This window comes from Syngnathus typhle, linkage group LG5, assembly GCF_033458585.1.
Source record: "Syngnathus typhle isolate RoL2023-S1 ecotype Sweden linkage group LG5, RoL_Styp_1.0, whole genome shotgun sequence".
NCBI lineage: Eukaryota > Metazoa > Chordata > Actinopteri > Syngnathiformes > Syngnathidae > Syngnathus > Syngnathus typhle.
This window is the reverse complement of record NC_083742.1, coordinates 7,405,423-7,432,946: the sequence shown is the minus strand read 5'-3', so window position 1 is coordinate 7,432,946 and position 27,524 is coordinate 7,405,423. Positions and strand designations below refer to the sequence as shown.

General features: G+C 40.5%; 1 protein-coding gene across 2 annotated transcripts in view; it reads left to right on the top strand.

Annotated features, from left to right (window-relative positions):
• Window positions 1-21,409, top strand: part of sema4c (sema domain, immunoglobulin domain (Ig), transmembrane domain (TM) and short cytoplasmic domain, (semaphorin) 4C) — a 71,783-nt gene extending 50,374 nt beyond the window's left edge. For both annotated transcript variants that reach the window (XM_061278708.1, XM_061278707.1), the window contains 14 exons: window positions 4,162-4,316; window positions 7,077-7,139; window positions 7,599-7,697; window positions 7,925-8,021; window positions 8,383-8,502; window positions 9,630-9,781; window positions 11,877-12,052; window positions 13,260-13,404; window positions 13,712-13,925; window positions 15,537-15,652; window positions 17,138-17,295; window positions 17,627-17,718; window positions 17,936-20,207; window positions 20,298-21,409. In XM_061278708.1, the coding sequence (XP_061134692.1) occupies window positions 4,162-4,316; window positions 7,077-7,139; window positions 7,599-7,697; window positions 7,925-8,021; window positions 8,383-8,502; window positions 9,630-9,781; window positions 11,877-12,052; window positions 13,260-13,404; window positions 13,712-13,925; window positions 15,537-15,652; window positions 17,138-17,295; window positions 17,627-17,718; window positions 17,936-18,831 (2,483 nt within the window). In that variant the 3' untranslated portion in view covers window positions 18,832-20,207; window positions 20,298-21,409. The remainder of the gene's footprint in view (window positions 1-4,161; window positions 4,317-7,076; window positions 7,140-7,598; window positions 7,698-7,924; window positions 8,022-8,382; window positions 8,503-9,629; window positions 9,782-11,876; window positions 12,053-13,259; window positions 13,405-13,711; window positions 13,926-15,536; window positions 15,653-17,137; window positions 17,296-17,626; window positions 17,719-17,935; window positions 20,208-20,297) is intronic.
• Window positions 21,410-27,524: the final 6,115 nt, after the last annotated feature.

Sequence of the window (27,524 nt, the reverse complement as noted above, 5' to 3'; positions counted from 1 at the left end):
CTGTCAATGCAACAGAGAACTGACTTCCATCCGTGAGAGTTTTTCTGTATTATTGTTATATTCTCAGTGAGTTTTCTTTTAACGTGGGTATCCTCTTAGATGAGGGTTTGTCAGCGCTGCTTGTGAGTTTGTCTTTCGTCTCGTGGCACTGTCCTATCCAGTCTGTTTCTGCTTCCCATCCAGTGTTTGGTACTGCTTCAAAGCGCTCCTTAAAATAGTTCTTTAATCATAGTTTGGTGTGTGAGTGGCCGGGCGGTTGGAAGCTATATGCAGAGGCTGTATAATATTTATAGCAGACAGGGTGCTCTGCTGCAAGGCTCATGGGGGCAGATTACAAAGTCTAGGATCTGAAGTACAACTTTTCAGACAACAATGAAGCGGTTGGATGTAGATCCCCTCGCCTCACTCGCAGACTCCACCTTCAATGTTCACAATAATTTGTCTTTGTCTAAGATGCAATATGTTCTGCATAGGACCATTTCCCCCAAATGTCACACAATATATGTATTTTCTACCTTCAGGCGGCTCCTAGTTTCGGTTCACATGAAAATGGGCCTTCATATCTTTTAAAATGAGCCTTTTCTGTTCAGTTGAAATCCATTTTTCAGAGCTGCTGCCTTTAAGAATTGATCATTACGATGCAGTGGACATGAAAATGCTATTTCTATAGAGTATATATGTATATACTACTACTTTTTTACATTTTGATTATAATATTATCCCTCTTAACTTTGGTGCGTGCGTGTTCCACGATCGGGTTTGTAAGTTGAAACGTTTCAAATTAGAAGCAACATTTCCCATAGGAATCAAATTATGCAAATAATCATGCGTGCTGGACTATCCCAAAAGTCACTTTTTTCCCTATTACTCTGTGTAAAACACACAGAAAACCAAAACAATAGTTTTATTTTTACTTTTTCAAAACTTCATAACAAAAACTAAATACCACTTTATTGTTGACCACCTAACTTTGCTTGGGGAGGAGGGAACCCGTTTTAATTTTATACACTTGCTAAAAATACCCCCAAAAAGACACAGCAAAAGTCAGGATAATAAATGGTTGTATGCTTCCACGCACTCCCTGCAATGTGCATGCTCATGTATTCGTTCGTCATTACTTTTGGGTAAAATGAATTTTCCAACTGTGTGAGATGTGATCGAATGTTTTTTGTCATACACAATAAAAGGCGAGGCGGCATGGTGAAACACTGGTGAGCACGTCCGCCTCACAGTTCAGAGGTTGCAGGTTTGATTTCACCTCCAGCCCTCCCTGTGTCCAGTTTGCATGTTCTGGATGGATGGATGGATGGATGGATGGATGGATGGATGGATGGATGGATGGATGGATGGATGGATGGATGGATGGATGGATGGATGGATGGATGGATGGATGGATGGATGGATGGATGGATGGATGGATGGATGGATGGATGGATGGATGGATGGATGGATGGATGGATGGATGGATGGATGGATGGATGGATGGATGGATGGATGGATGGATGGTGCAATAGTGTCTCTTTACAAAATTGACCTAACCTCTCATACCTTTCATGTGTAGTCTTCCATCTGTTTCATCCAGGACACTTGCTTTTATCTCGGCAGTGGCTCCTTTATGTATTCTTCAGTCTTAGTTCTTTCAGCCAGTTGTCTGCTAGCATCAAAAGTATAATTACACGTACAGCAATTTTTTTTAAGCTTGAAAGTGGAGACATTAGATTAATGCAGCACATCATACAGTGCAAGCATATACTGTATATTTGAGAGCCACAAGTGTGAAGTTTGTTTTTTGGTAACAAGTTGTGACTTCCACAGTTTGGTGGTATTAGGTAGGACATTTAGTTGCACATTTTATACAATGACACTGAAACAGACCAGATATTTTGAGTGACTCCAATCAGTACTCCATAGAACTGCGACACTTGATGACTATGCTCATGCACACACGCAAATGTGTTCAGTCCTCCCCCGAGAATGCCGCCTCGCTCCTCGTTCACTCGCTCATTCGTACATCCTTTCTCAATGTTTATTTGCTCTTACTCCTCAGATAATAAGCTAAATTCACGACTTATCTGACACTTTTTTCATGAAGCACTTCAACTCTCCTCCACACTCTCTTGCCAAGGATTCTGCTTCCACTTTTAATTGTATTACCTTCTTCATATTTCACTGCCACGTTTCCAATGATATCTGCTAACATGCTTGCGCAGAAAGACCACCGGATTAACAGCAGGGTGTCCTAAGGTGACCTACTTACTATTTAGCATGCTTTTGCATGAATGGTATCCTGAAATTTAATACAAACTAACACAATTAACATCAAAAGAAATCTCTCAAACAGAAACCTTTCCTGGTTAACTTAAAACTGCATAAATTAATATGAAGCGTTGAATATCAAGCAGAACATTCATCCCGTACCTCATGAACAGCTCATTGCCACGTTATGTGGAGACAGCCTATTTTTTACATTTATATTTCCTTTGAGATCGTGCTGCTCTGATGTTCGTGTCAATCATTTGGACTTGTGTATTTCACCCCAAAAATATTATACATCTGCCCATACAATGTTGACAGTCATTGCACTTTCCCATATTAACCTTGATCAGGAAAATTCATTGCCCACCCCTGCTTTTTTTTCCCAGCTCTACTTATGAAATAAAAGTCAATTTCATCTCAACTAGGCCAAAGCACCACATGCATAGTTTGGCGTGTCATAAATCACACTACTGTTCCCTCCCTTGAGAATAGCTTTTTTTTTTCCAACAAATGAAAATTATTCAAGTAAATGTCAGTCATTCATTCTTTAGGAATGCATTATTTGCAGTGTGTACAAATAATCTGAAGTGAGAATACTGACAAGTGGATAATAAATAAAGCATGAGACATGATGAAAAGCAAACACCATCTCTTTCTCGTATATTCTCTTCCTCCCCTTTGCTTGCTTACTTACATGTGTGCTCTGCTGTAGTTTGTCTTTATGATAGGTCAGTATTGACCAACCTTCATTTTTGGTTCAGACTCCATGAAAACCATCTTGTTTGTTTGTACAGATTTGTTTATACAGCCTTGCTCAATGGGTGTGCCTTATCACACTTCAGACGCAGATCTGAAACTCATCAGATTTTCGATAAAAATGGCTGAATTAAGTTGCTAAAAGTCATCAACATCACCAGTAATAACAAGGCTTTTGGTTGATCTCCCTCCCTAAATTAGTTTTGATGTCTAAATTAATTGCCACCCTCATCAACCTTAACTTCAAAGGCTGTCTTTTTTTCCACAGAAGAAAAAACTAATTACAACAACAAAGTAATGCATTTCCTACCTTAACTTTTTTTGAGGCTATTCTCACCATCAGGCCACTGTAAAAAGTCCTTTCCATTTGTAGATAGCGTTTAAATCTGAAGTCAGTGTGTGATTCCAAAGATCCATAACAAACTTCACCATAACGACAGGGCAGTTGGTGAGGGTTCTGTGTTCATTTGTTGTTTCAGTTGCATGCAAGACAGAGTCGTGAATCCAATCCTTTAGAATCTAAAGGATCTACACAAAATATATGCTAGAGTCTCACTCAGCATAAATGTAGAAGTCTGCACTAATTCACACTTTTCAAATGTTTTTGACTACAGGCAGTTTTGCCCAAGATGTCTTTAGACCTTACAATTTTTGTGTGAAATAAAAAGACGTTGTGCCAAAAAACGATGTCTGGTACTCATGGTTTATCAGCTGCTGTAAATATAAATGCCTTGTCTTGATTATGGTATCAGTACACAAACTGAAAGTGGAGAAACACTGAATGTGTTTACTGAAACTGCAAGAACTGTCTTTTTTCTTTTTTCGTTTATGTAAAAATGATGATGATTGCAGCGTAGGTTGAATGTAGGTGGAAGATGATATGGGCTAAAATTGAAAAGCAGAGTGTCCATCTGTGTGTTGCGTAAAAACCAAGATTTATGTGTGTGAACCGGAGCTAGGTGGATAACATGAAGTTGATGCTGTGTGGGGAGTGGGTTGATACCAGACTCAGTGGTGTGAATAAGCTAAGACATGGACCCGTGTAGAACAATTTAAGTGTGAAATGTTCTTTCTATCCTGTCATCTGTGAGCAAATCTGGCAAGTAAAATGTTATCAAAGCAAATGTTACTACTTTTGTCTTCATCCAGATGTTTTGGACAGCATGGCCAGGTTCAGCATTCAAGGAGTGTTCAACTACAGCATGTTGACACTGTCGGACCATGAGAGAGTTTTGTACGTTGGAGCACGCGAGGCATTGTTTGCCTTGGACCCCAATGATATTAGCAGACAGCTCCGACCACAGGTAATACACAGACAAACACGCACTAATACAAACCAGACCAACTACTTAAAAGCCTTATAAAAATGTGTCTAATCTGTAGCATCCATCCAGTTTTTTTATTGTCAGCACAGTTCTCAAGTCGTCCCATTTTAATGTTCATTGTATCATTTCACTTTCTCAGAAGTTGTCAATGTTTGAGAAAGTGATTACTGATTGAAACTACTCCAGGTAGCTGAGATCAAAAGTCATACTTGCATTTATTAGCATTCTACAGGTTACTATTATTAGACAATTTTTGTCACAATAATACTTCACATGGACTATATACTCTTGTCTGCAGGAGTTTTGTTTAACTTGATCAAAATGACAGCACGATTGATGTGTTGTATGCATTCCAGAGTGCCTAATGAGTGATTCTTCATTTGATTGTAGAGAAGGATATAATTTAACTTGAATTATATGGAACTGAAACTGTCGAATTAAATGAATACTTATTATATAATGATTTCTAACAAATAAAAACGGTGCCACCCAAAATTGAGTAAGTATGCTGTTGTGTTTGAAAGACTGTTTTGCAAGTTTGTAAACATTTGTTATTGACCTCTATGTACACGTTAGATTGGACTTGAATTTCTTTGAAAGCTTTTATACGTTGTATAATCCCAGCCCTTGCCACACTTCCTTGCAGTGTGTTAATTTAGAAACAGCCCTCATTTTATTCTTTTTGCCAGTTCTAATTTCCTGATTTTAAGGACATCTGAGAACACTTAAGAAAAATCCTTAATAAAAGTGGAGAATAGTGAAATAATAAATGACATGAGTCATACTAGTTGTTGGGCATTTTATGCGTCAGACCTTTTCGTTTATCAAAGCTGAGGTTTCTACTGGAGAAGCAAATGAGTTACAAACTGTTAAGAATTTGAATTGTTTCTTAGAATGTTTAAGTATTGTCCCTGAAGGGTCCCAATAATGTATGTTGTTAAAGGCTGCTGTTTTGCTAAAAAGAGAGTGGATATCTGGATGTCACTTGGATCAACTCAAAAGTAACATTTGGTTTAAGGTGTCTCTTTTATTAACTGGAAAAAAACAATGTAATTTTTACAATGACAAAATTATAGTAAATGTAAGTGCTAGCTTTGTATTACGACGCACAGGCACCAGAGTGAAATCCTTTGAGTTCTTATCTAGGAAGCATATATTTTAAGGTACTGGATGGGAAAAAAAGTATTCTTTTTAGTAACCTATAGGACAAAATAATTCTTTAAATAGTTTTATTAAACACAAGTTATTTTCAGGAAATTGTGTTTCTGGGACTGAGCGTTTATGTCCTTTTTTCCAGGTTATTGCTTCATTTTAAATGTATTTGGCTCAAGCCTCATTCAGTAATAGTCTCAGAGAGCAGCCAAATATTAAAATTGTGATGTGCGCTACGTTTGGCTGGAAAAGTAATGCATATTGCTCACGCTTTGGCTCCGTCCCTCATGCGTTTATTCCATCCTGTTGTATTGGGCCGATTTTAATATCTGGATCTCGTTTTTTCTGAAATGCACTCTGTGGGAATTGTGTTTGTTTGCCTCATATATGACCGTTCACATATTCATCAAAGAGATGATGAAGCCTCAGAGACCCAATCTGGTTTGGCTTTGGGTCGTCATTTGACCTGCATTGTGATCAATACATTTACAGCAGGTGAGTGAAGGCATCAGTGAGCAAACAGCCTGCAGCAGTTTGTGGATTATTATCTGATTTACTGTAATGAGAAGTTATTACATGAGCACACAGAGATGTGCACACCAGCAGAGTCGCATCATGCAAGCGCAGGCTGTTGCGGTTTATGAGTCTTGCAGTGACGATAAGACCACCTGTTAACATTCCCCCAGTGTGGAACGTCGAGGCATGATGCCAGCGTTTCAAAGTTTTGCCCTCCACTTCCATCTGCTTATCGCTCCAAATTTGAGACATTGTTTTGGGGCTTTAAACAATCCTTTCCACGCGTCAGTGGGTTGAGTTGGTTCAAATTAGTTCGCTTATTGATGGTGCTGAGTCGTCTTTTGTTGTGTTTCTTCTGCTCATATAGCTATAGCCTTGACAAAACATAGAGCCATAATAAATCTTAGAATTTCTACCTGATAAAAAACAAATAAATAAATAAAAAAAAAAACAAATAAATAAATAAACAAACAAATAAACAAATAAATAAATAAACAAGTAAATAGGTAAATAAGTAAGTAAGTAAGTTCCACTTCCGGGAAGATGTCATATGCACACCACACAAATAAATGAGCTAATTCACACAATGCTAAATCACACCTCTTATTTAATTCACTTGATAAAAATTGTTTAAACCAAGTCCATCTATCCTTGACGCTTGACTAAGAAGTTACTCACTTGTCCTACAATTAGTGTCAATAGTTGTGTATTCAAGCACAAGTACTAATACCAATATGTTATTTGTCCATGATCCCATGTAACTATTCAATGTGTGTTTTAAGCCAGCCTAAATAGACACACTGTAGTACTGATATCTCCTCTTCTTGGACACAAGTTTGAAGTTAAACATCAGTTTACAGTTTTAAATTGTTTACATCTGGTAATTATGCAGCTGTCTGCAATGCATTGTAATGAAAGCATTCCCTTCTTATTTTGAAATAATAATAATAAATGGAATATTTGAAATGCCCTCAATCATGGCATATTTGGTATCACCCAGCCTGCTCGATCAAAAGAGAGGACTTTACTATAGCTTGGTGACATTGTGTGGTTTCTTTCATTTATATGCAGATTGACTGGCCAGCTCCATTGGACAAGAAGAGGGAGTGTGTCATCAAGGGCAAGAGCAACCTGGTAGGTTGACAGGAGAATCTCTTTTTTTTTTTTTTCTTTTCTCCAAAGGTATACAAGAACGCTTGGCCTCTAAAATCAAAAGCCAAATGGGATTTTTCGGATTCAAGTGAGAATGATTCATAGCAGAACAACCAATCACCATTCACGTGACGTTAGCAGGTTGAACCGTGATTGGTCACTACCTGAACCCTGAGTACATGTGATGTCAGTTTCAGTCAACAGCAAGTGGCGAAATGATAACGCCGGCAGCACTGATTGATTACCTAACTGTATAAATCCACTGCAACTGTGTGAACTTGTAATTCTGACAAGCAATACCGTGCCCGAGCGAGTTCTGCCTGAATGGCACAGGCAAATAAATGCCGGAATAGTAGCTCTACCATTATACGTCTCGCGTCTAATTAGCCAGGAAGGCAAAATGAACAAGTCAGGTCTAACAAGTCCTCCTCTGTCCCTCAGACCGAGTGCTTCAACTACATCCGCTTCCTGCAGAGCTATAACCACACACACCTCTACACGTGTGGTACCTACGCCTTTCAACCCAAATGCACCTATGTGGTAAGAAAGTCTTAAACAATCCTATCTGACTGAACTTCAGCTTGGCTGTAGTAGAATGGAGAATGCCACTATATAAATACATTTAATTATCTTCATTATGGGCTAGTTGAATGCATGTTTCTGGAATTGTGCATATGGGATTGGAAAAGTTACTATTTCGCCTTTTGTGTTATATTGTCATAACACATGAATGAACCACCTGCTTATTACTGGATGTTTATGTGCAGAACGCAGAGTATTTTAGTCTCAGCACTGCTGTCCTGGAAGACGGGAAGGGCAAATGTCCTTATGACCCTGCCAAGGGCCACACTGGCCTAATAGTAGGTGAGTCATTGTGCATGCGTGCATCTGTGCGCGGGTGTGTTCTAGCGTGTGCTTGCGTGGGTGTGTTCCATCTCAGCTGCATTTTGAGTTGAGGAACAACATGATGATTTACAGCACTAACAGAGGCATGAAACATACAGCAGATCTCAACAGAGTACTCCTGCAGGCTTTCCATTTAGTTTTGTCGCCATGCAGTTGCACGAAGGGTCCAGAAGTCCAATTTAACTTTGCATGCTGCATTCAATTCAGAATTCATGGTTAAAGTGAACCCACAGGCACCCATTCTTCATTTGGACTAACTGTTGACCTTCGTTATTTTAGCCTGAGTATGATTTGAACCAAGACTCTTTTGTTGCTACAGACAAGGAGCTCTACTCTGCCACACTCAACAACTTCTTGGGAACTGAGCCAGTCATCCAAAGGAACTTGGGCCAACAACACTATAGTATGAAGAGTGAATACCTGCCTGCATGGCTCAATGGTAAGCATGCCAGGATAAAGAACATTCTAAATGGTGGCGATGCATAATATGATAGAGGAAATGAATATCAGTGTTAAATATTTCTGGATAATAGCATTAAAAACAGTGAGATGAGTGCCTTAACTAGGTAATAAATATAGACAGTAAACATAATCTTTATATTGGCATTTTCCATCTTAAAAAAGAGCATCAGAAAGGAATTCTAGTCAGTCAAACCTTTTGTCCCAACATATGAGGTTTATTCACATTTAATCTAGTGTATTCTTGAAGTCGCACATATTGCTCAAATACTGTATTTGTTGCAGCTTCAAAAAAGGTTTCAGCTTTTATTCAAATAAAAGAGCTATGCCCATGTTCCAAACTTCCAAATGCTAAGGTCCCAAGTTCTGTTCTCACTATACCATGCATAGACGCTAGTCCTTGTTAGAGCAGCAGTTTTGAAAACATTTTTCTTCTAAATATCATAACTAAATTTTGCAAATGTATTTGTCAGAAGCATAAGCGTAAGTCAGTGTGCTCACACATGAATGAATTAATCACATAAAATAAATTAGATAGACAATGCCGCCGTTTTTTTTTTTTTTTTTTTGACAGATTTTAATTAAGGAGAGGAAAAAAGCCAGAAGTGACAAAGAACAAAAGAGACAGAATGAGTTCAGGAAATAAAGCGTAGCACTTTGGCACCGTCTCGTTTTGTTATCTTTTGAAGGAAAGAAATGAGAAATGTGCAAAGAAAGGAATTGAAAAGACGATGAGGTCACTGCAAGTGGAATTGGTAATGAAAAGGCCGACATTACAGTTGGCTAAAAGCCAATAGAAGGACAGGTAATGAGAAATGGTGATGGAGGAAACATACAAATGAGGCCAAGAACTAATCTGAAAGTATTACCAGTACATGAGTTTGAGTTTCAAGATATTTTTTGTGTCCCATTGTGGCTTCATGTATTGTCTCCAGCTAATGGTATGCAATAAAATGTCAAGATCATTCACATGAAAAGAATTACATGAAGAGTGACTGAAGAAAAAAAAAAATAGGAGCGCTCATTCTCAATAAAGAAGCAATGGGGAAGTATTAAAGATTAAAGAGATTGTCACTGTGTCTTGTAATCCTGTTTATGTGTGTGCAGAGCCAGATTTTGTGGCTTCAGCCCTGGTTCGAGAGAGCAGCAGCAGTAAAGAGGGTGACGACGACAAAATCTATTTCTTCTTTAGTGAGCGAGCACTGGAACTGGACTGTGACACTGAAGTCAATGTGGCGAGAGTGGCACGAGTCTGCAAGGTAACCTTTACACTACAAAAAAGATGAAGCCCAGCCTCACACTTTTTTTTTTTTATTTTCAAACTCATTGTATAGCCTCATTTGATGTCATGAGGACTGGGTCAGTGTAATCATTGCATGCCATACTGTGCAAACTGAAGTCAGAACCATAAAATGTATATACCATATAAGAAAAACTGCCCTTTCAATTTATAAACTTGAAAGATTAAATATGGATGAAAAATAAATAGATAAATGGAATGACATTTGCGTGAGCGAGCAATGAAATTCCACCATACCAAACTGTTGGAGTCAAGCTGTTGACTAACATTTGATTGCACATGTTCAAGCAATTAACTCTGCATGAATGCGTTTTCCTAGAATGATATTCTTTCGTCTGACGGCCCATATGCTTGACACAACCAAAGTTAGGACAAGGAAATAACCGGATAAATATGCTGTTAAGTAGTAGTACAGGATGGCAAAAATTATTTCATCTTGAGCAATAATATGAAAGAGGCAATGCTTTTTATGTATGAAATTGTGTTGGAAGTGCACCGATTATTTATTCATGGTGCCGCATTTTGCAAAGGAACGTGAATTAACATAGTGTTGTCACATGCACGTAACAAATTGCTTGGTATCCTTCCATTACAGAAAGATCACAATGATCACTGAAATAACTTGAAAACTAATGAGAATGGAATTGCCTAACGGGCATAATGACAAGCCACAAAGCTCGCAGGACAATATCATTTGGCCTGATATGACAAAATGTGACACTTTTGGCAATTAGATTTTTTTTTTTTTAGAAATATTCGCAGAAAACATATACTGCATAGCTTTTCCATATTTGACTTTTCCACTATGCTTTGGAGATCCTTTTCCTGCAAGAGGGTGCCTTGGGTAAAATCAAAGCTTAAAGATATCAAAGTGGTCTAGGGCTTAGTGTAGGATGAACTGTGATATACGTATTTTAACATTATCAAGGCCTAACAATGCTGGGCCAGCTGTCAAAATACTTTGGTTTATGCAGTGCGGTCAGAAGAAAGGGTTTCCTGGTTTATGCAGTGCAGTCAGAAGAAAGGCTTTCCTGCAATGGCAAGACGGTCTTTGTTCAATCACCTTTTAGCTAACCATGTATAATGCAACCACATAATCTCTGATGTTTAGTATAGAGAGACAGATACCGCTGGCAACTTAAATATATTGCGATCATTTGTGTCTCTTCCCCAAAATTATTAAAATAATGATAGAATTATTGGTGCTTTCAAAGAATTGATTTCTACAATGATTCCAAGGGTTTAATGCCTACTTTTTGTATATTTATGAATGGCATATGTTTGTCTGTGTCCTGATCAAATTCAACCAACTAGACTACCACGACCAATTCCGACATGGTCCAAGCAGGCGTAGTAGCTTTCAACTGACTTTTTTTGCCACCAACGTGTCACAGCAAAACTTGAAAGACACACTCTTATTGCGCCGGCAAATAAATCTTAGCGTGCAGCAAAATTCACGATCCGCCAGCATTTCGGCATGCACCGTCTAGGAAAATAGATGTGTGTAATTAAGCAAATTGTATTTTCACACTTTCATGGAGGATGCCTTATAATGTCTGTATGAAGAACAATAAAGCCTTTTGAATGCAATTACAAACAGATGCCCACACTTGATGAGCACTGGAGCAAAATGAATAATTCAATGCATCCTGCTGATATTGGTTCTGCAACAATGCGCTGTGTCTCATTCTAACGGCTGTACTATCACCATTAACATGTACTTTATCATTTCCTAGAGCACACCATCACTGTGGACAATGAGAATGACATTCTTTGTCACAATGGCTTTTCGAAGAGTTATGTCAAATTAAATACACAACTGAATAATTCATCATTATTTTCCTGACACAGATGCTAATGAAATGTCACAATAGCATCTTTAGCTGCTGATCAAAGCAGCTGATATGACTTCTAATCTGCGTGTGCCACATCCAAATCTCCTAGATGCTCAAAAAAGCTTGAGAATAGTTACAGTATTTATGCGCTGCGATTGGCTGGTGACCTCAAACTTGGAAAGACTCTTGTATAAATGACCTGGCAAATCTCTTCTTCAGGGTGATCTTGGTGGTAGCCGGACGCTGCAGAAAAAATGGACCACCTTCCAAAAAGCTCGGCTGGACTGTTCGCTCCCCGAGCGTCATGTCTCCTTCAACAACCTTCGGGCTGTCTTCACACTGCCCGGCCAGGACTGGAGGGGGACGACTTTCTTCGGCATCTTTCACGCTCAGTGGTGAGTCAAACACAAAAGGACAGCAGAACTGAAAATAATAATTAAAATAATATTGCATAACAATGATGGAATATCATGCCATTTACTTTTCGTTATTTTTGATAAAGGGCAAGACATACATTGTGTTGCCAATATGTATAATATCCTTGCGGTTTTTAACGAAGTCCCCCTGGCTTTTGTAGTAATGGCTATGATTGATAATTCAAAAGATTATGTATTTATGCCATAATTGTGGCTTTTATACATTGATCAAATCAAATTACTGATATTTTAATGTTCTCCATGAACCAAAAATAAAAGCAGACGGATGGATTGATAGAAGTGTCCTAAGAAGTGCAAACGTCATTTTGTGGCCACTCTACATTTCATATGTTGATGAGTCATTTGACTACAAAGGAAACGTGATCAAGGGCAGGAGGGTGGGTTTTTTTTCGAAATGGAGACAACCGCCTGTCTCGAGGCCAGGCGGTGTTCTTTGACTGGAGACTTTTGCATTGCTCGTTGACATATCACGTTGCAAAGAGAACCAACTTTGAACTTAAAGCTGTGATTCTCCATTCAGTGAAATGAATCTCGATCCTTTAGTCTCTGTCTGATTTGCCGGGGATTCCTTCAAACCCGCGAGCTTCTGGAAAAAAGATAACGTTGAGATAATTTGATATTCCAATAATTAATTACAGTTTAAGCCATTATCGGAACAAATCTGCGAGCTTTTTTCCCAGCTAAGATACCAATGCTGTTTTAAGATTGAATTCATCATTAGAGCGGGGAATTATCGTAAAATCACGTATCGGTATCTCACAGTGGAAAATACTAAATATCTATAATCCATTTTGCCAAAGTTGGTTCTTTGGGATAATGAATAAATGCTAATCCACTAACTTTTTAAATAAAGTGTACATTGTCACATTTTTTTTACTGAACAACGACATTAAGGCACAAGTTGTAGTTAAAAATGTTCATCGTTTAAGGATAAGGATAACTTTTTTTCTTCATCCGTAAACAATGACAGCTTTTTCGTTCTCTCGTTCCTATTTTCTTGTGTGCCACAACTCCCACTCTTCTTGTGCCTTGCTGGGTGTGTTGCAGCACAGAAGCTTCTTGCAAGCAAAACGTCACATTTTTCACAATAGGATGACAGCTAATCCGTCTCTCCTTTTACGCCACCGCACATCACTAACTTCTTGCCTCGCCTGCAATGTTTCAGGGGTGACGTGGACGTGTCGGCGGTATGTCAGTACCAGATCAGTGATGTGAAAAAGGTGTTTGAAGGCTCCTACAAGGAATACAGGGAGACATCCCAAAGGTGGGGGCGCTATTCCGGACCTGTTCCCAACCCACGGCCTGGATCGGTAAGAAACAGATATTGTGAAGGAAGGAACAATGGGATTCTGTTGTTGTGTGATGGGATGAGGGCAGGAAACAGGTGACAAGGCATGAAAAGCTATTAGTTTAATGATCCACAATGAGAGAGGAAAGGCACAGAAGTCATGTAATGGCAAGGTGTGGACGTGAAAAAAAAGCACTTAAAAAGTTTTCTCCCTCTTTTTCCTTCTTGTCGTTTTCACCATGGCCTCATCCTTCTCGTACCCTTTTTAAATGTCTCCTCTGCCTTCCATCCATTTCTCCTTCCTCGCTCTTTTTCTGTCCGTGCTGCAGTGTATCACAAACTCAGACAGAGAAAGCGGCTACAACAGTTCTCTGCAGCTACCTGATGCAACACTCAACTTTGCCAAGAAGCACCCACTGATGGAGGACAAAGCACTTGCTCGCCCCCTGCTTCTCACCAAGGGTGTGAACTTCACACGGCTGGTTGTAGATCGAGTTACTGGTCTAGACCAAAGAGCCTACAACGTTCTGTTCCTTGGCACAGGTACAAACTACATCATGTTTCTGCTTTGCCAGTTTCCGCCTAGCAGTATCATTTGGTGGTATGACTTTGATGCCAAAGGTTGAGCAGGATACTAAAATACAATTTGTACCACTTTTTGGGATTTTCTTTTCTGGGTTAACATTGGTGGTCTAAGGTCTGGGATTGGTGGGGTGGCTCGAGATGCTCTTCAGTCCATTGAGTGCTCAGCAGAGCACTCCTACAGGCTGCACCCCTTAATGTTTTGTTTGCTCCCCTAAAATTTGAAGTTAGTGTTGACTGACCTCCTAGAAAAAAAAAATTCCCTGCAGCACACCCTGTAGTATTTGTTGAAGGGATGAGCATTTTCCGCCTTTGGCAATGTACATGGACAGGTACTGGCAACAGGCAAGGTGGCAGAAAACGACACACCATCTGGGCACATTTCAGCTGGGTTTCAATTAAATGCTTGATTTGCATGCCGAGACTCATCTTCACGCATCGAAGGAAATGTCAGCGTATGTGCGACTTAATTAAGACCTCTTGTGAGTGGCCATCATCAGGCCCCTGTACAGGTGTCCTGTTTTGGCTTAAGTCAAGCACAATCAACAGCTATTTTAATCACAAATCGTATATAAAAATTGTGGTGATGTGAACGTGAATGCAGCCTGTCTCATAAATCTACGTACCATTCGGATAACTGCAGTGGTAAAGTGAGTACTGCGTTATGTATGGTGTGTGACTGTTTAGAGGCGGCAGACACCGTGTTTGTGCGGGAAACCCATGAGGCCAACATGCACACATAAAGATACACACACACTCTCTCAGACGCTGTAATACATGCTCGCTTTTCCGGAGCCAAGTGCAAATCCCCGCTCGTTGTGCTTCACAGCACAAACTCAACAGGGCCCTTGGCAGACGGGTGCGCATTGTGCCAATTGGGCTGCTGGCTTGATTAGCTATTAGCCACAACATAGCTGATAGAAAAGAGAAATGAGTGAATGGACCGCCTGTCAAGTGTTTTTTTTTTTACAACACTACACCACAGAATTTAGTAATTTGCCAACATTCATTTGCAATAGGAGAGTGTGTTCATACTATATTTCGTATATGTCCGTGTGTACATATGCGTGTTTCCGTCTTGCAAGTACTTGAACGTTTTTGTTATGACTTCCGGTCATCACTGTGGGTCACTTGCATGTTTGCCACTGTTTCTATGCCAGATGTCGTTTGCAATGCAAACCACACATCTTTAAATCCATGCGTGAGACTGGTAGCCCAGGAATCAAATAATCACTGTCTGAATGAAATGCAGCAATGTATGTCAAGTGTTTTTTAACCATCGAATTTAGAAATCGGCCAACACTTACTTGTCCTTGTACTGCAATCGGGTCTTGTGATCACACCAAGAGTGCTTAATAGTACGTCACAGTCGGACATTGTTGTAGGTATTCATTTGGTGTGTGCCTCTAGGGTGTCGATTTTCAGTATAAAAAGCTGAACAGTTATATTATGAACTAAATGATACGTAATGTATTTTAATGCTTGCTAAGTGCCTTTGTTTAGAAACAATTCATAAAACTTCCTTTAATCCACTTTGCTTTTCCTCCTCCGCTTCCCTCTTGTGTGTTGCAGTTGAAGGCTGGCTACAGAGGGTGGCTATCTTGGGTTCTGACGCCCATGTGATTGAAGAAATCCAGCTGTTTGACATCGCTCAGCCAGTAGACAGCCTTACCATATCCCACTCCAAGGTAAATACAGATTTTGGCTGTTTCCCAAAGGCTACAGCATGTAAGATGTTCTTGTGTGGCATTAGCAAAGCTACTACTGTATGTCTGAAAACGTTCCCAGATTAATATCACTGCGATGATATCGTCATGCAGCATGCAGGCTGTTATTCAGAAATTCAAAGTACCGCAATTTTCAGACTATAAGCCGCACCGGACGATAAACCGCACCTGCTAAAATTCGGGGATATTTTAGTGTGTTTTTTTTTTATATAAGCCGCGCTGAACTATAAACCGCACATGCGCACAAGTTCTTTACAAAGAAAGACAGTCCACAGAAAGCCTTTTTAAAGTTTTAATAACATACCTTAACATTTCTTCATCTTCCTCCTGTGCACTGAAACCATCGAAGTCTTTCTCCTCAGTGTCCGATTGGAATAACGTTAGATATCCTTTGCCGCACTTTCTCAGTCTCTCTTTTGTCGTCGCTTTCATGCATTTCTTCTAGCCTTTTCCATGATAAGGGTCTGTTCATGCTAATTTTATTCATGCACGAAGCGCTAAATTATATTAAACCCGCGAGCGACACGTATAGCTCCAGAGTAGACGTGACCGGGAAATAAAGAAAAGGGTGACGCAACACCACGTCATCAACATCGACTGCATTTAACTTAAAAGCGGCATCATATGCATTTCTTTTGTCCCCCATAATGACGGTTTGTGTATAAAAGCTTCCTTTCAGTAATGACCGTCTTGATCTCGTTCTGTCTCTTCTTTGTGTGAATTATACGGCACTATTTGCCTGGCGGATGGACATGCGATCAACACACCACTCTTCTCCCCAGTGACCGAGTCACATATCCCTCCGCCCAGCAAAGCAGTGCCGCACAACAGCGGTCCACAGCCTTTTTACGAGTGTATAAATGATCAAGTCATCACAAAAATCACGGAAAAAATCCTATACCAGCCGCACCGGACTATATTATTCCCATGCCATGCCAATGCCGTCCTTAGCACTATATTTTTCACTAGGTCATCAACCTGCCCTTTGTTGTCTCGTCAATCCCGAAACCCGCTTCACAATAACAGTAATTACAATCCTTGGCCGCTGTGGTAAATTGAAACTGTGCCGTGTCCCTGCTCAGTCTGCTTGCCCTGTGTTGACACTGTTCGTCCCTGAGGCTCCACGGTGGCTTGTCCCCCTTTATCGATAGGTTTTGTTGCGTTTTGTTTTGTCGACAAGCCCTTCAAAAGCACTGTTTATCTCATTGATGTTGACTTAGCCACACCAAACATTTTAGAGCGGCTTTTGTGAAGAGTGCAGCCCAGATTGCACTGGGAAGAGGGTCGTCGGCTAAATGTTATTGTAATTGAGAGTGATTATCCCATTATCTCCTCCAACCCCGAATTGAGTCGCTCTCTCACTGTCTCTGTCTGTTTATCTTTCGTCTTCCTTTTCAACTGCCTCTGATCTGCTGTTCTCTTTTCTCTCTCATTGTTTCTCGTTAGAAGTACGTCTACATCGGCTCTCGCTCAGAGGTTCTCCAGTTGCCCTTAGCCAACTGCAGCCGCTATCAGTCTCAGCCAGACTGTCTGCTCGCCAGAGACCCCTACTGCGCTTGGGACAGCGAGGGTCGAGCTTGTGTTCGCATCGACCACCACCAAGGGTAAGCATATACACTAATTCATTTATTTGAATTTGTAGTCTATTCTTGATGCTTTCAAAGTATCGACAAAAACCTTCAAAAAAAAATACTGAAAATCCTTATTGAACCCTTGAGTGTGAAATACTGCCACCAGCAACTCATAGCTAAAGTTTTATATGTCACCAACATCCAACCTCAACCTGTAAACAATAAAGCAGACAATAGATTATACAGTTGGATCACATTGGATCATTTTTAAGTGTTTGATTCTGCTCGCAGATCCCGTGTTGTTTAAAGTACATTCAAGCAAAAGACTATGATTCAACTCGAGCTCTGTCCCTCCCCCTTTCAGATCCACGTCTTCTCTGTCACAAGACCTCATGCTGGAGAGGTTCAGCCGAGGAAAAGCAAAGTTTGACAAGCCTGTCTCCATCCCCAGCCCTGGTGAGTGATGGGATGTGCCTCAGCAGTGCCCCCGTGTGGGGGTTGAATGTTATTGCATGGACAAATTGGTAAACCAAGAGGATGTAGTCAATGTCATGAAGGAATGCATTGAGTTTTAGCTGAGTAAATTACGTGGACTTGAGATAGCTCAGGATATAAATTTAAATAATTACTATTTGTGTTGCTATCCCTCCCTCCTTTCCCCATCTCTCTTTAGAGCACTCTCGCCTTCGTAACGTCACCGTGGTGGTGGGGTCAGACATGGTGCTGCCCTGCCAGTTGATCTCCAACCTAGCTCAGCCCTTCTGGGTTGTCAACGACCGCGAGCTCCTTCTCGGCAACCCAGAGGCCGGAGGGCCGCGCTTCGACCGCACCCTCAAGGCTCTCGTTGTCCCTGAAGCGGGTCAGATCCAAGCAGGACGCTACATCTGCTATTCGGAGGAGCAGGGCGTGAAGTTTCAAACGGAGCGTTACCAAGTAGCTGTAGTCGCAAGCGCTCCCGTCTTCATGGAAGCCCGAGCCCCTGACAGCAGCATGGGGCTCTTCTGGGTGCTGGTCATCACCCTCGGTGCCGCGTGCCTCCTGCTCTTGGTCGCAGCGCTCTACCTGCGCAGGAGACTGAAATTGGCACTTGGAAAGGGAGCTGACATGAAGCCCCTGGAAAGTACCTTGGTCTATCCCATCACTCTCCCAAAGGAGCCGCCCACTTTTGTGCCCAGCAAAATGCCCAGCGACGAGGACCGTTTCTGGGAGACCGGCGCTAACTACTACTACTCGGACGGCTCGCTTAAAATTGTTCCCGGTCACGCCCTGGGGCCCAACGGCGTCGCCAGCACGGCGTCACCCAGTGCCATTCCAGGCCAGCCCATCCACTCCCCCAGCCGTCTCAGTCTCACCAACATCCGAGGCTCCGGTAGCAACGGCTACATCCGCCTGAACCTGAGCACAGCAGGGGAGGAGAGGGCTAGCGGGTCTTGCGCTGGTGGCGGCGGGCTGGGGGGCCTGAGCATGGGTGGGAACGACTACTCAACCCCGTTCAAAGAAGAGCTGAGGCGCACTCTGCAGCAGAGGAGCGTGCTGCCTGACGCTAATCCAGAGGAGTCGTCGGTCTAGGCCTTTTCAGCGCCGTCTCCATTCCCTTGAGTTGGAAAGAAACAAAACAACCAACCTACCTCTCTCCTTTTGAGGATGCCTACTCTCCCTCGCTCTCTCGTTCAGTGACACGTTGTCACCTTCCAATGCTCTTTCCCTCACCCTGCCAATGCCTGTTTGGCTCACTGTAGACATTTATAGCATGTTAAATATAGACACTCACACCCATGGTTTGCCAACACACTCTCACATAATTATTGTGTGCTCTACGCCACCAAGTCTTGAACTTTTCCTGCTTCCACTGTGTAATGGCCATTTGTCTAAAGTGTGTATTTACCCGGGAGTACACCGTAGGCATGGTAATCCAACCGATGGCATTATTATATGTTGTCTGAAGGGCACGTTTAATTGATGTTGAGCGGACCAAGAACGTCTTCCACCACCTTTGCGGAGACCAGTTGATGGATGGCAAGAACAATTCCTGTTCTTTCGGCTCGTTTTTTCAGCTTGTACTGCACTTAAAACTGGAAGCTAGCCTTTCCTTATTTTTAACGGTGAGCCAAGAGGAGGCTGACTAATGCTGAAGCAAGACAACAATCATATTTGCGTATGAGAAGCTCTGTGAAGACGTGAGAGACGATGAGAGAGCGATTGAAGTGAACGCAAGGGAGTTTCTCAATGAAGGACATTCTCTCTACATGTTTTGGTCCAATTTCTTTTGATTTGATTTTTCCCGTGTTTGAATTTAGACATTTCTCCAGCAGTTTTTTTTTGTTTTTTTTAATTTATTTCTTAAGGACCGCTGCAGCTTTCAAGTGGTCATCCAGTGACTTAAGTCTACCTTTCGTGAAGAACAAATGCTTACATTCCAGGCTGCAACCTGCTCGGTGACCTTCGAAGCACCTTCAGTGTACTAAGAGTGCATGAGAACCACGTGTTGTTGAAAATTCATGTCAGATCAGCTGTTTTTGGATCTTTGCTCATTCCCTTGGAAAAGAAAATGCTATTGGCATTCAGCAATAAGGCAAAGACTGCACACTTTTCAACAACGCAAAGACAACAAGCATGGAGAATGTAGTTGAATCATCTGCTGTGGATGTTTCAAAAAGTGCTTTATGTTTTGTACGGTGACAGTGGTAAACTTGCACCGCAAAGAAGGAAACTACCACACTTTGTCACACGCCCAACGCTTTGAATGTCAACAAGCCCGGACTCCAGTGTGTGACAGGACACCGTGAATGCCCTTCCTTAGAGGCCAAGAGACCAAGTTGAGGATGTTGTCTTGCGGACAAAGAGATGAAGAACAGTGGGAAACACATGAGGCCACAACGAAGGACCAAATGACGATTTCCAAGTTGATAGGATACAGTAGGACAATGCCTCTGAATCTGTTACAGGTATTGTTCCACTTTTTTTTTCATGAACAATGGAACTATTTTTTGCATTGTTACTCAATCTTCTACAATTTCTCACTCTTCTCAAAACAGGGTGATTGTTTGGGACATGTCTGCATTGCGCAGGAGAGCAACGCAAGAGCTTTCAACAACATTCAGTTGTGAAACACACTGTGGACACGCATCTAAAATGTCACGTATCCCAATGACCCCATGGTCAGAGAGGTACTCGGCCATCAGACGAACATATTGCATGAGCAACAGCAAAAGGACTGTTCATTTCCATCACCATTGTACAAATGCATTTTTTTGGATTGAGCATTTTTGAGGATTTTTTGATATGATACAGTATTGTAAAACACTAAGGCTCTCAGTTGAGCCTTCATTTTATGGTTCAAGGAAAGGATATTGTTTCATGGCTGTGTTGCTCGTGTCACTTCACCTTTGGGGAAGCCAAAGTAGACTGCAGATGTTCTTATGTTACTCCAGCCCCAAGTTATTTTTCTGAAACAGATCAATATTGAGCTGTCCGTCCATTTTACAATTCTAAGCTGATGTCTGCCAGCTTTCTGAATATTTTAACTGCAGCAAAATGTTCCCTGAAGAAAAAAAATGGCTTAAGGCTAATGGATTTTCTGTTTGTTTCCTGTTTACTTTTCAGCAGTGATCTCCTGGACCTGATTCTTGTTTCTATTCACTAAGGCTCACCAACATACCAAAATCATTATTTAATTTGTTAGCTGCCAAAAACCAAATAACAAGCTTTTGATTTAAAGCAGATTAGTGCTAGAATGTGTACCATCCAATACTTTAAAGTTTAAACACATTCTTGGAAATACACCACTTGGTCATGTCTTGTTGAGTATTTCTTTTGTTATCAGGCTTTGCTTTACTTTGCATTTTGAAGAAAAAAAACAAAAGAATGATTAAACAAGTCTTTTGTTGGAGTAAAATGCATGTTTTAGAAGTCTTCAAACTTCACATTTGTTTGCCATAACCACTCTAGTGCGGTATATTTTTGTGTTCATTCCGGTTGACCTACTTTTGCCTGTATCTTATTGAACTTTTATGTTTGTTTTAAAGTAATTTTAAGTAACTTATTTGTTGTACAAACACGTTGATATTTATTATCATTGTACATACGCCCTTATTTTTTTATATGTGTGTATATACATACTATATACACAAATAAAAAAAGAGATCTACTTGATTTGTGTTTATTTTGTCAGTCCACCAAGTTCACACTGAAGGTAGTAATCTTAATAAAATTATTACTGGGGAGATATGTTTAAATAAGCAAGCCCAAATGAAATTTTTACAAAACTTAGAATTTTATCTTAAGTTTCTATTACACTGCCCAATATACCGTATTTTCTGCACTATAAGGTGCACGGGATTATGAGGCACACCTTAATAGAATTTTTTATTTTAGAAATGATTTCATATATAGGGAGCACCGTCTTAAAAGGCGCATAGAATAGAAGCTACTGCATCAAACTGGGATTGACTAGGGTTGCGGTATGCATCCATTAGATGATGCTGTGAGGTAAAGTTCAACTCCCTTTCCGTATGAAAGTTTGGTTTGGCTTCTTACTTGGTTCAGCAACCCCACTCCTTTTTTATGGTCATAAACTTTCTTTAGTTTAAAAGAAGCGAGTGCGTGCGTTGATGTGCAATGCGTTGATTAGCTTGTTAGCTTTGATGAAGGTCTTGTTTATGTGCTGTGGTGAGTGGGGGCAGTTCACTGTGACTGCCTCCCGACAGGCTAACTTGTATGTCAATCAAGCGATGGGATGGATTCTAGCCTATAGAAATATATATATTTTTTAAATGTCATGGAATCGACCAGTAGTAGCTTACTTCAGTGACGCCCATGACCACGGTTGCCGTAATGCTGAAAGCGATGCGACCTTGTAATTTACTAGTCGTACTAAAATGGACTAAAACATTTTGGCAGAGGGCTGTGTACAATCAGTATGGATCAACAAATTCATTCATTGATCCATATATAAGGCGCTCTGCAGTATAAGCCGCACCGTGATTTTTTGAGTAAATTTTAAGTTTTTAAGTGCGCCGTATAGTGCGGAAAATATGGTACATTTTTTTTGTACCAGTAAAATAATCTCTGAGTGTTTTATCATAAATGGCCATCCAGATATTTTGGCATTCGGATATTGAAAATTCAAATAATCGGGTATTCTGAAATCTTTTGATTAAAGAATAGCGAGTACAAAAGACAAAAAAAAAACATTTCCACTGAATAATGATAATAATAAGCATTTTAGATATAATACCTAAATTAAAAGTGCAGCACAGTTTTATTACCTTTAGAAGGATTTGCGAAATTTTAGACAATTCTCTCCCCATAGATTTGGACGTATATGAGGCAAAATGACGTCAAAACCAAAGTCACAATATTTCCAACTAAAACAACATTTAAGTAAGTTTTGTTAAAAAGAGATCAGTAGGAACGGCATCTGTGCCAGGGTGTCATGCATTTGATGGCTCTCACCAGCCAATTTGGCGCACGATAGTGCTGCAAACGCCACAGGCCCTATTTTGTCCAGATAAGCTAGTAGCTAGCTACTAGCTAGCTCATCAGCTAGTAGCTCAAGTGCACGTCAGTAGGTCCCTCATTGAAGGGGAAAGTGAGCAATATTGTAATGGTTTGGGCAATATGTCCCCATTTCTGCATCTACTAATCTTGTATTTTCCAAAATGATCCCGCTCTCTACTGTTTAATGCACAGGAGCATGTTGGAACAGGTGACGTCATGATGTTGGAAGGGCTGTCCCTTTCACCCATCCACCTGCTATTAAGTGATAGCGGCATCACTTGCCTATGGATGGAAATCCTAATCACTTCGTGACCTTAATAAGCCACCATATGAGAAAAAAAGCCCTGTCAGTCAGGCAGGCTGCAGAGCAAACTCATCGCTGCTGCTGTCACCTGCTTCCTTGTTCGGCTTAAGATGTCCCCAAATTCCTTGCACCCCGAGGAGTAGACAACACCCGATTCTAACGAATCTGAGTTACTCTTCTTATTATGCAGCCTCAATATTGGAAAAACATTTATCAATCTGTGGACTCGGATTTATTTATTTACTATTCTTTCCTCGTTTATGCAATTTGCTAGAAAAAAAAAATACATGTTCTTGCCATTTGGCAGAAACTTAAGAGTCAAGTCTATTTGCCCTTTTAACTTTATGGTTCCACATACTGTGATATCTATAACTTCTGGCGCTTTTCCATTAGCCAGGTCCTACTCCGAGACGACCTTGCTTGGCCTCGAGTGGTTCCTTTTCCATTAGTTGAGTGTTGTGTTGAACATTGAGTGTGTTGACTGTTAAGGGCTGGCCTGATGATTGGCGGTTGTGACATCAGCAAAGGTGAAAGTGCATAGGGGCATTTCATCTTGAATGTTGGCTTCAGTAGTTTGTGTGTGGATTTCCTGGACCACGCATTCTATTGAAGCAACTGAAGAGCAGAAACTGCGTTGTCCGTCCGCAGGGCATTACAAGTGCTTTCTGGCCACTGCAACCTAACGGTCGTGACAAGCCAGCAGCTAGCCAGCGTTTTCTAACTTCAAATTTGACAATAACAATTTCAGTCTTTCTGAAACGTTGCTAACTTTGCTAGTTCTACCAATGTGTATGACGGTAACTGTGACTTTAGTTTCTACTAGCTAAGGTAAATGAAACTTCCTAAGTTAGCATTTATTCATATAGTTTTGAATCAAGACATTGTTTTATCATTTCCTCAAAAGGCAACACTGAAAATATTTGAGTGATACAATATGATGTATTTGTATGTTGTTTGTATCATAGAGAAAGAGAGATTGCAAAATTATATTACCGTAATTTTTGGACTATAAATCGCACCGGAGTATAAGTCGCACCAGCCATAAAATGCCCAAAAAAGTGAAAAAAAACGTATATATGTATATAAGTCGCTCCTGAGTATAAGTCACCCCCGCACCCAAACTATGAAAAAAAACGCGACTTATAGTCCGAAAATTACGGTACTTGCAGGAATCATAAAAAGTATTTTTGAAACGAAATTACGTACATCTTTTTGAGAGATTATATATATACAGAGAGAGAGAGAGAGAGAGAGAGAGCAAGATTGATTGATTGATTGATTGATTGATTGATTGATTGATTTGATTGTTCTTTCTTTGCCCATCCCAGCCTGATCAATGTGGATAAGAGATCTGTGATCTGATGCCAATTCGGAACAACAACAATGGAGGCTAGATCAAGACGAGATTATCTGTTGTAAATCATTGCAACAGGATTAACAATGTAATTCCTCAACGGGTCAGTCGCTTGGCTTCCACATGTCTGGAGGCACCAAACTAAAACAGTGTAGTAATTAACAGTATGGACCCAGTTCTAGGCTGTGGTGTGCTACATTTGTGGTTTGTATTATCAAAACTAATGGATGTCTGTAAAGTCGCATGTAGAGAGACAAGTATCATTTTCTCATTCCTCTTTTTTTTCAGCTTCCGTTTTCAATTTCTGCTTCTCTTCTTTGCTTGAAAATGCTTAGAATCATGTTTCCTCTAGAGCAAAAATAACCTCATTCTTTAATAATGGATGTATTCAGTAGTTCATAGCTGGTGGTTCTAAAGGTGGAAAAGCATAAAAAAGTTGTGACTTTTTAAAGATGAAGGGATTGCTCCACCAGCCATTTCTCTGGTGTGCCTGACATCATGTTCATCGATTGAACTCAATCTTTTATTTGAACACGTCGACCAGTGAGCCGGAGGAGATGGGAAGCTTGTACACTCGGCAAGACAATTTCACTATGGCAACAACGTACTGGCATCTCAATTTCTCCCCACTCGCGTCACAAAACTGCAATTTCTTTCCCTCTGTCCCTGCCCTGCACCCAGCCAACGAGGCGATGAAGCGGGGCCGCTCTGTCACAAAGTTGTACACACAAGGATCAAGAAACTCTTGAGCCGTGTGAACATTTATTCTCATCTTGCAGTTAGTTGTACATTGTCAATATTTTAATATTGTCTCTCTTTTATGCTTTCATAATTCCACCTTTGCTGCATCTGCACCATACACTGTGTGCACAATTATTAGACAAGTGTGTATTTTGACCATGTGATAATTTGTATGCATATTTTCCAACTCTATACTGTATAAGTGATGTGTATTCCTATAATGAGGGACGATCAGGCCTAAGGAGATCAACACCCTATATCACAGTGTGCATCATTAATAGGCAGCTTGTTTTGCGCAGGCAAAATGGGGCAAAAAAAGCGAAGATTTAGGTGACTGTGAAAAATTGTAAAAAGTCTTTCGGGGGTTGCAGGACTCTGACACCTGACCACCACTGAACAAGACACACGTTGAAACGTCAAGACAGGGTCAGAAAATATCACAATACAGATTTTTTAAAGACTGATGAGAGTGACTCTTGACGGAACAACTGGACCTGTGGCTGGATCAATAACGGCCACAGAGCTCCACTTTCAAATCAGACGCCAGCAAGGTGGAGACAGAGTACTGGTATGATTATTTCCCAGGCACCAGCATACTTGGGGCAAATGTTCTGGGGGCACCATGGAATAGGATGGTTTTTCAATCCTAAATCCAGGGCACATACAGAAAAATAACCATCCCAATTCACACATGCAGTCAGTGCAAGTCTTAGATATTGTTCGTTGAATGAAGGAGGAAGCAGGAGCATTCAAAAGCTACACAAACATGTCAGAATAGAGGTCCAAACAGCAGATATGTCTTTTCAGATGTTTATTTGAAATGTGTTGACGTGTTTTTATACTTTTGACAAGGAGGTACTCTGACCAAAACATTCCACTGCCCTCTGTAACTTGCCAAGAAGGTAGTGTCTGATTCTAAGTACATATTTACAAGAAGCAAGTACACAAAGCAGTGCAGTGTTGAAAAAAACAGTAGCAATGTACATATAAGTCAATTATACATGAATTATAAATATCGCATATGCAAAAGTGAATTGCACTATTGCTGACAAAGACCACAAATGGCCGCTAATGGCCAAACGCTGCCAACCCAAGAATGATGCAAAACCAGACACACAAACACATAAAACAAATGCAGCAGGAAAACACCGCAATACAAAAAAAATAAACATCACAGAACTCAACCAGAAGCAGAAATTTTAATTATACACAAATAAATAGAAATTATGAACATAAACATGAATAGTCAGCAGTATCCAATGTAAAAGGAACTATATTTTGTATTAATACCGAAGTAAAAAAGCAAGTCAATATTAATTGTTAATAGTGGACAGCTAACTACATTTAAATACCTATAAGCAGAATGCAATACTGCGTGTAATAAATATTCTGTTGTGAATGTGAACAACAGCTGCAAGACTAAGGAGCAGCAATCATTTACAAGGAGGAATCAAAAATATTATGCGGTTTGGAGTGAAAGCAGCAATATTAACTGTCAAAATTGACGTGCCAACTATGCATACATTAATAATAAATAAAGCATGTGCACAGTCTACTGAGACCCTTGATGGTAATGAAGGAAGATTTGGGATCAAACATTATCCTTCACATCTTTCTTTACATTATCTCATGGGTGAGCTTGAGTCTATCCAGGGTGACATAGATACGATGTACTGTCCAAATGTAATGGATAGATTTTGTTGTTTACTGAAGGCATTTCAGATCAAAAGGTGAACGAGACAAAAATTCTGATTTGATGATTGAACATTTATTGATCCCGTGGGTGGGGAAATTCAGGCCCCAGCAGTATTCATAGCACGCAGTTGCCGACCCAGTTCCGTCTTCTGACCGACCAAGCTCGATCGCCGCCCGTCCAATGGCCAAGCCCGAATGCCACCTGCCCTGATCCACACCTGATTAATGCCCACGATACAGCCTCGACTCTGAGCTACCCAAGCCCGTCCAAATTCCCTCCATTAAACAAAACAGTGTGTCGGACTTGTTTGCCCCGCTCGTCTGTCATTCCTGATCAAATTTTCTTTTTATTAAAATGTTCTGTGCAGCCCAACTAATCGAAACACAGTGTTGTGATTAATTAATCCTTTGCAGGATATGAATTAAAAAGGCACAATCCATCTCAAGGGACAGCCAGGTCTCGAGTCTCATCCAATCATGGCTCACCAGTTTTCTGAGGCGAAGACATGATTGGTTGTGATCTGAGAGCTGAAAACTGTGATGTCATTTTCAGTCGACAGCAAGTGTCAAAATGGCTGCTCCCTGAGATGACATTTGCTGCAAGTCAAATTCCACAAATGCAATATTAATCAGAATTCAGTGTTTAAACTAGTGGGGGCACATAGAACA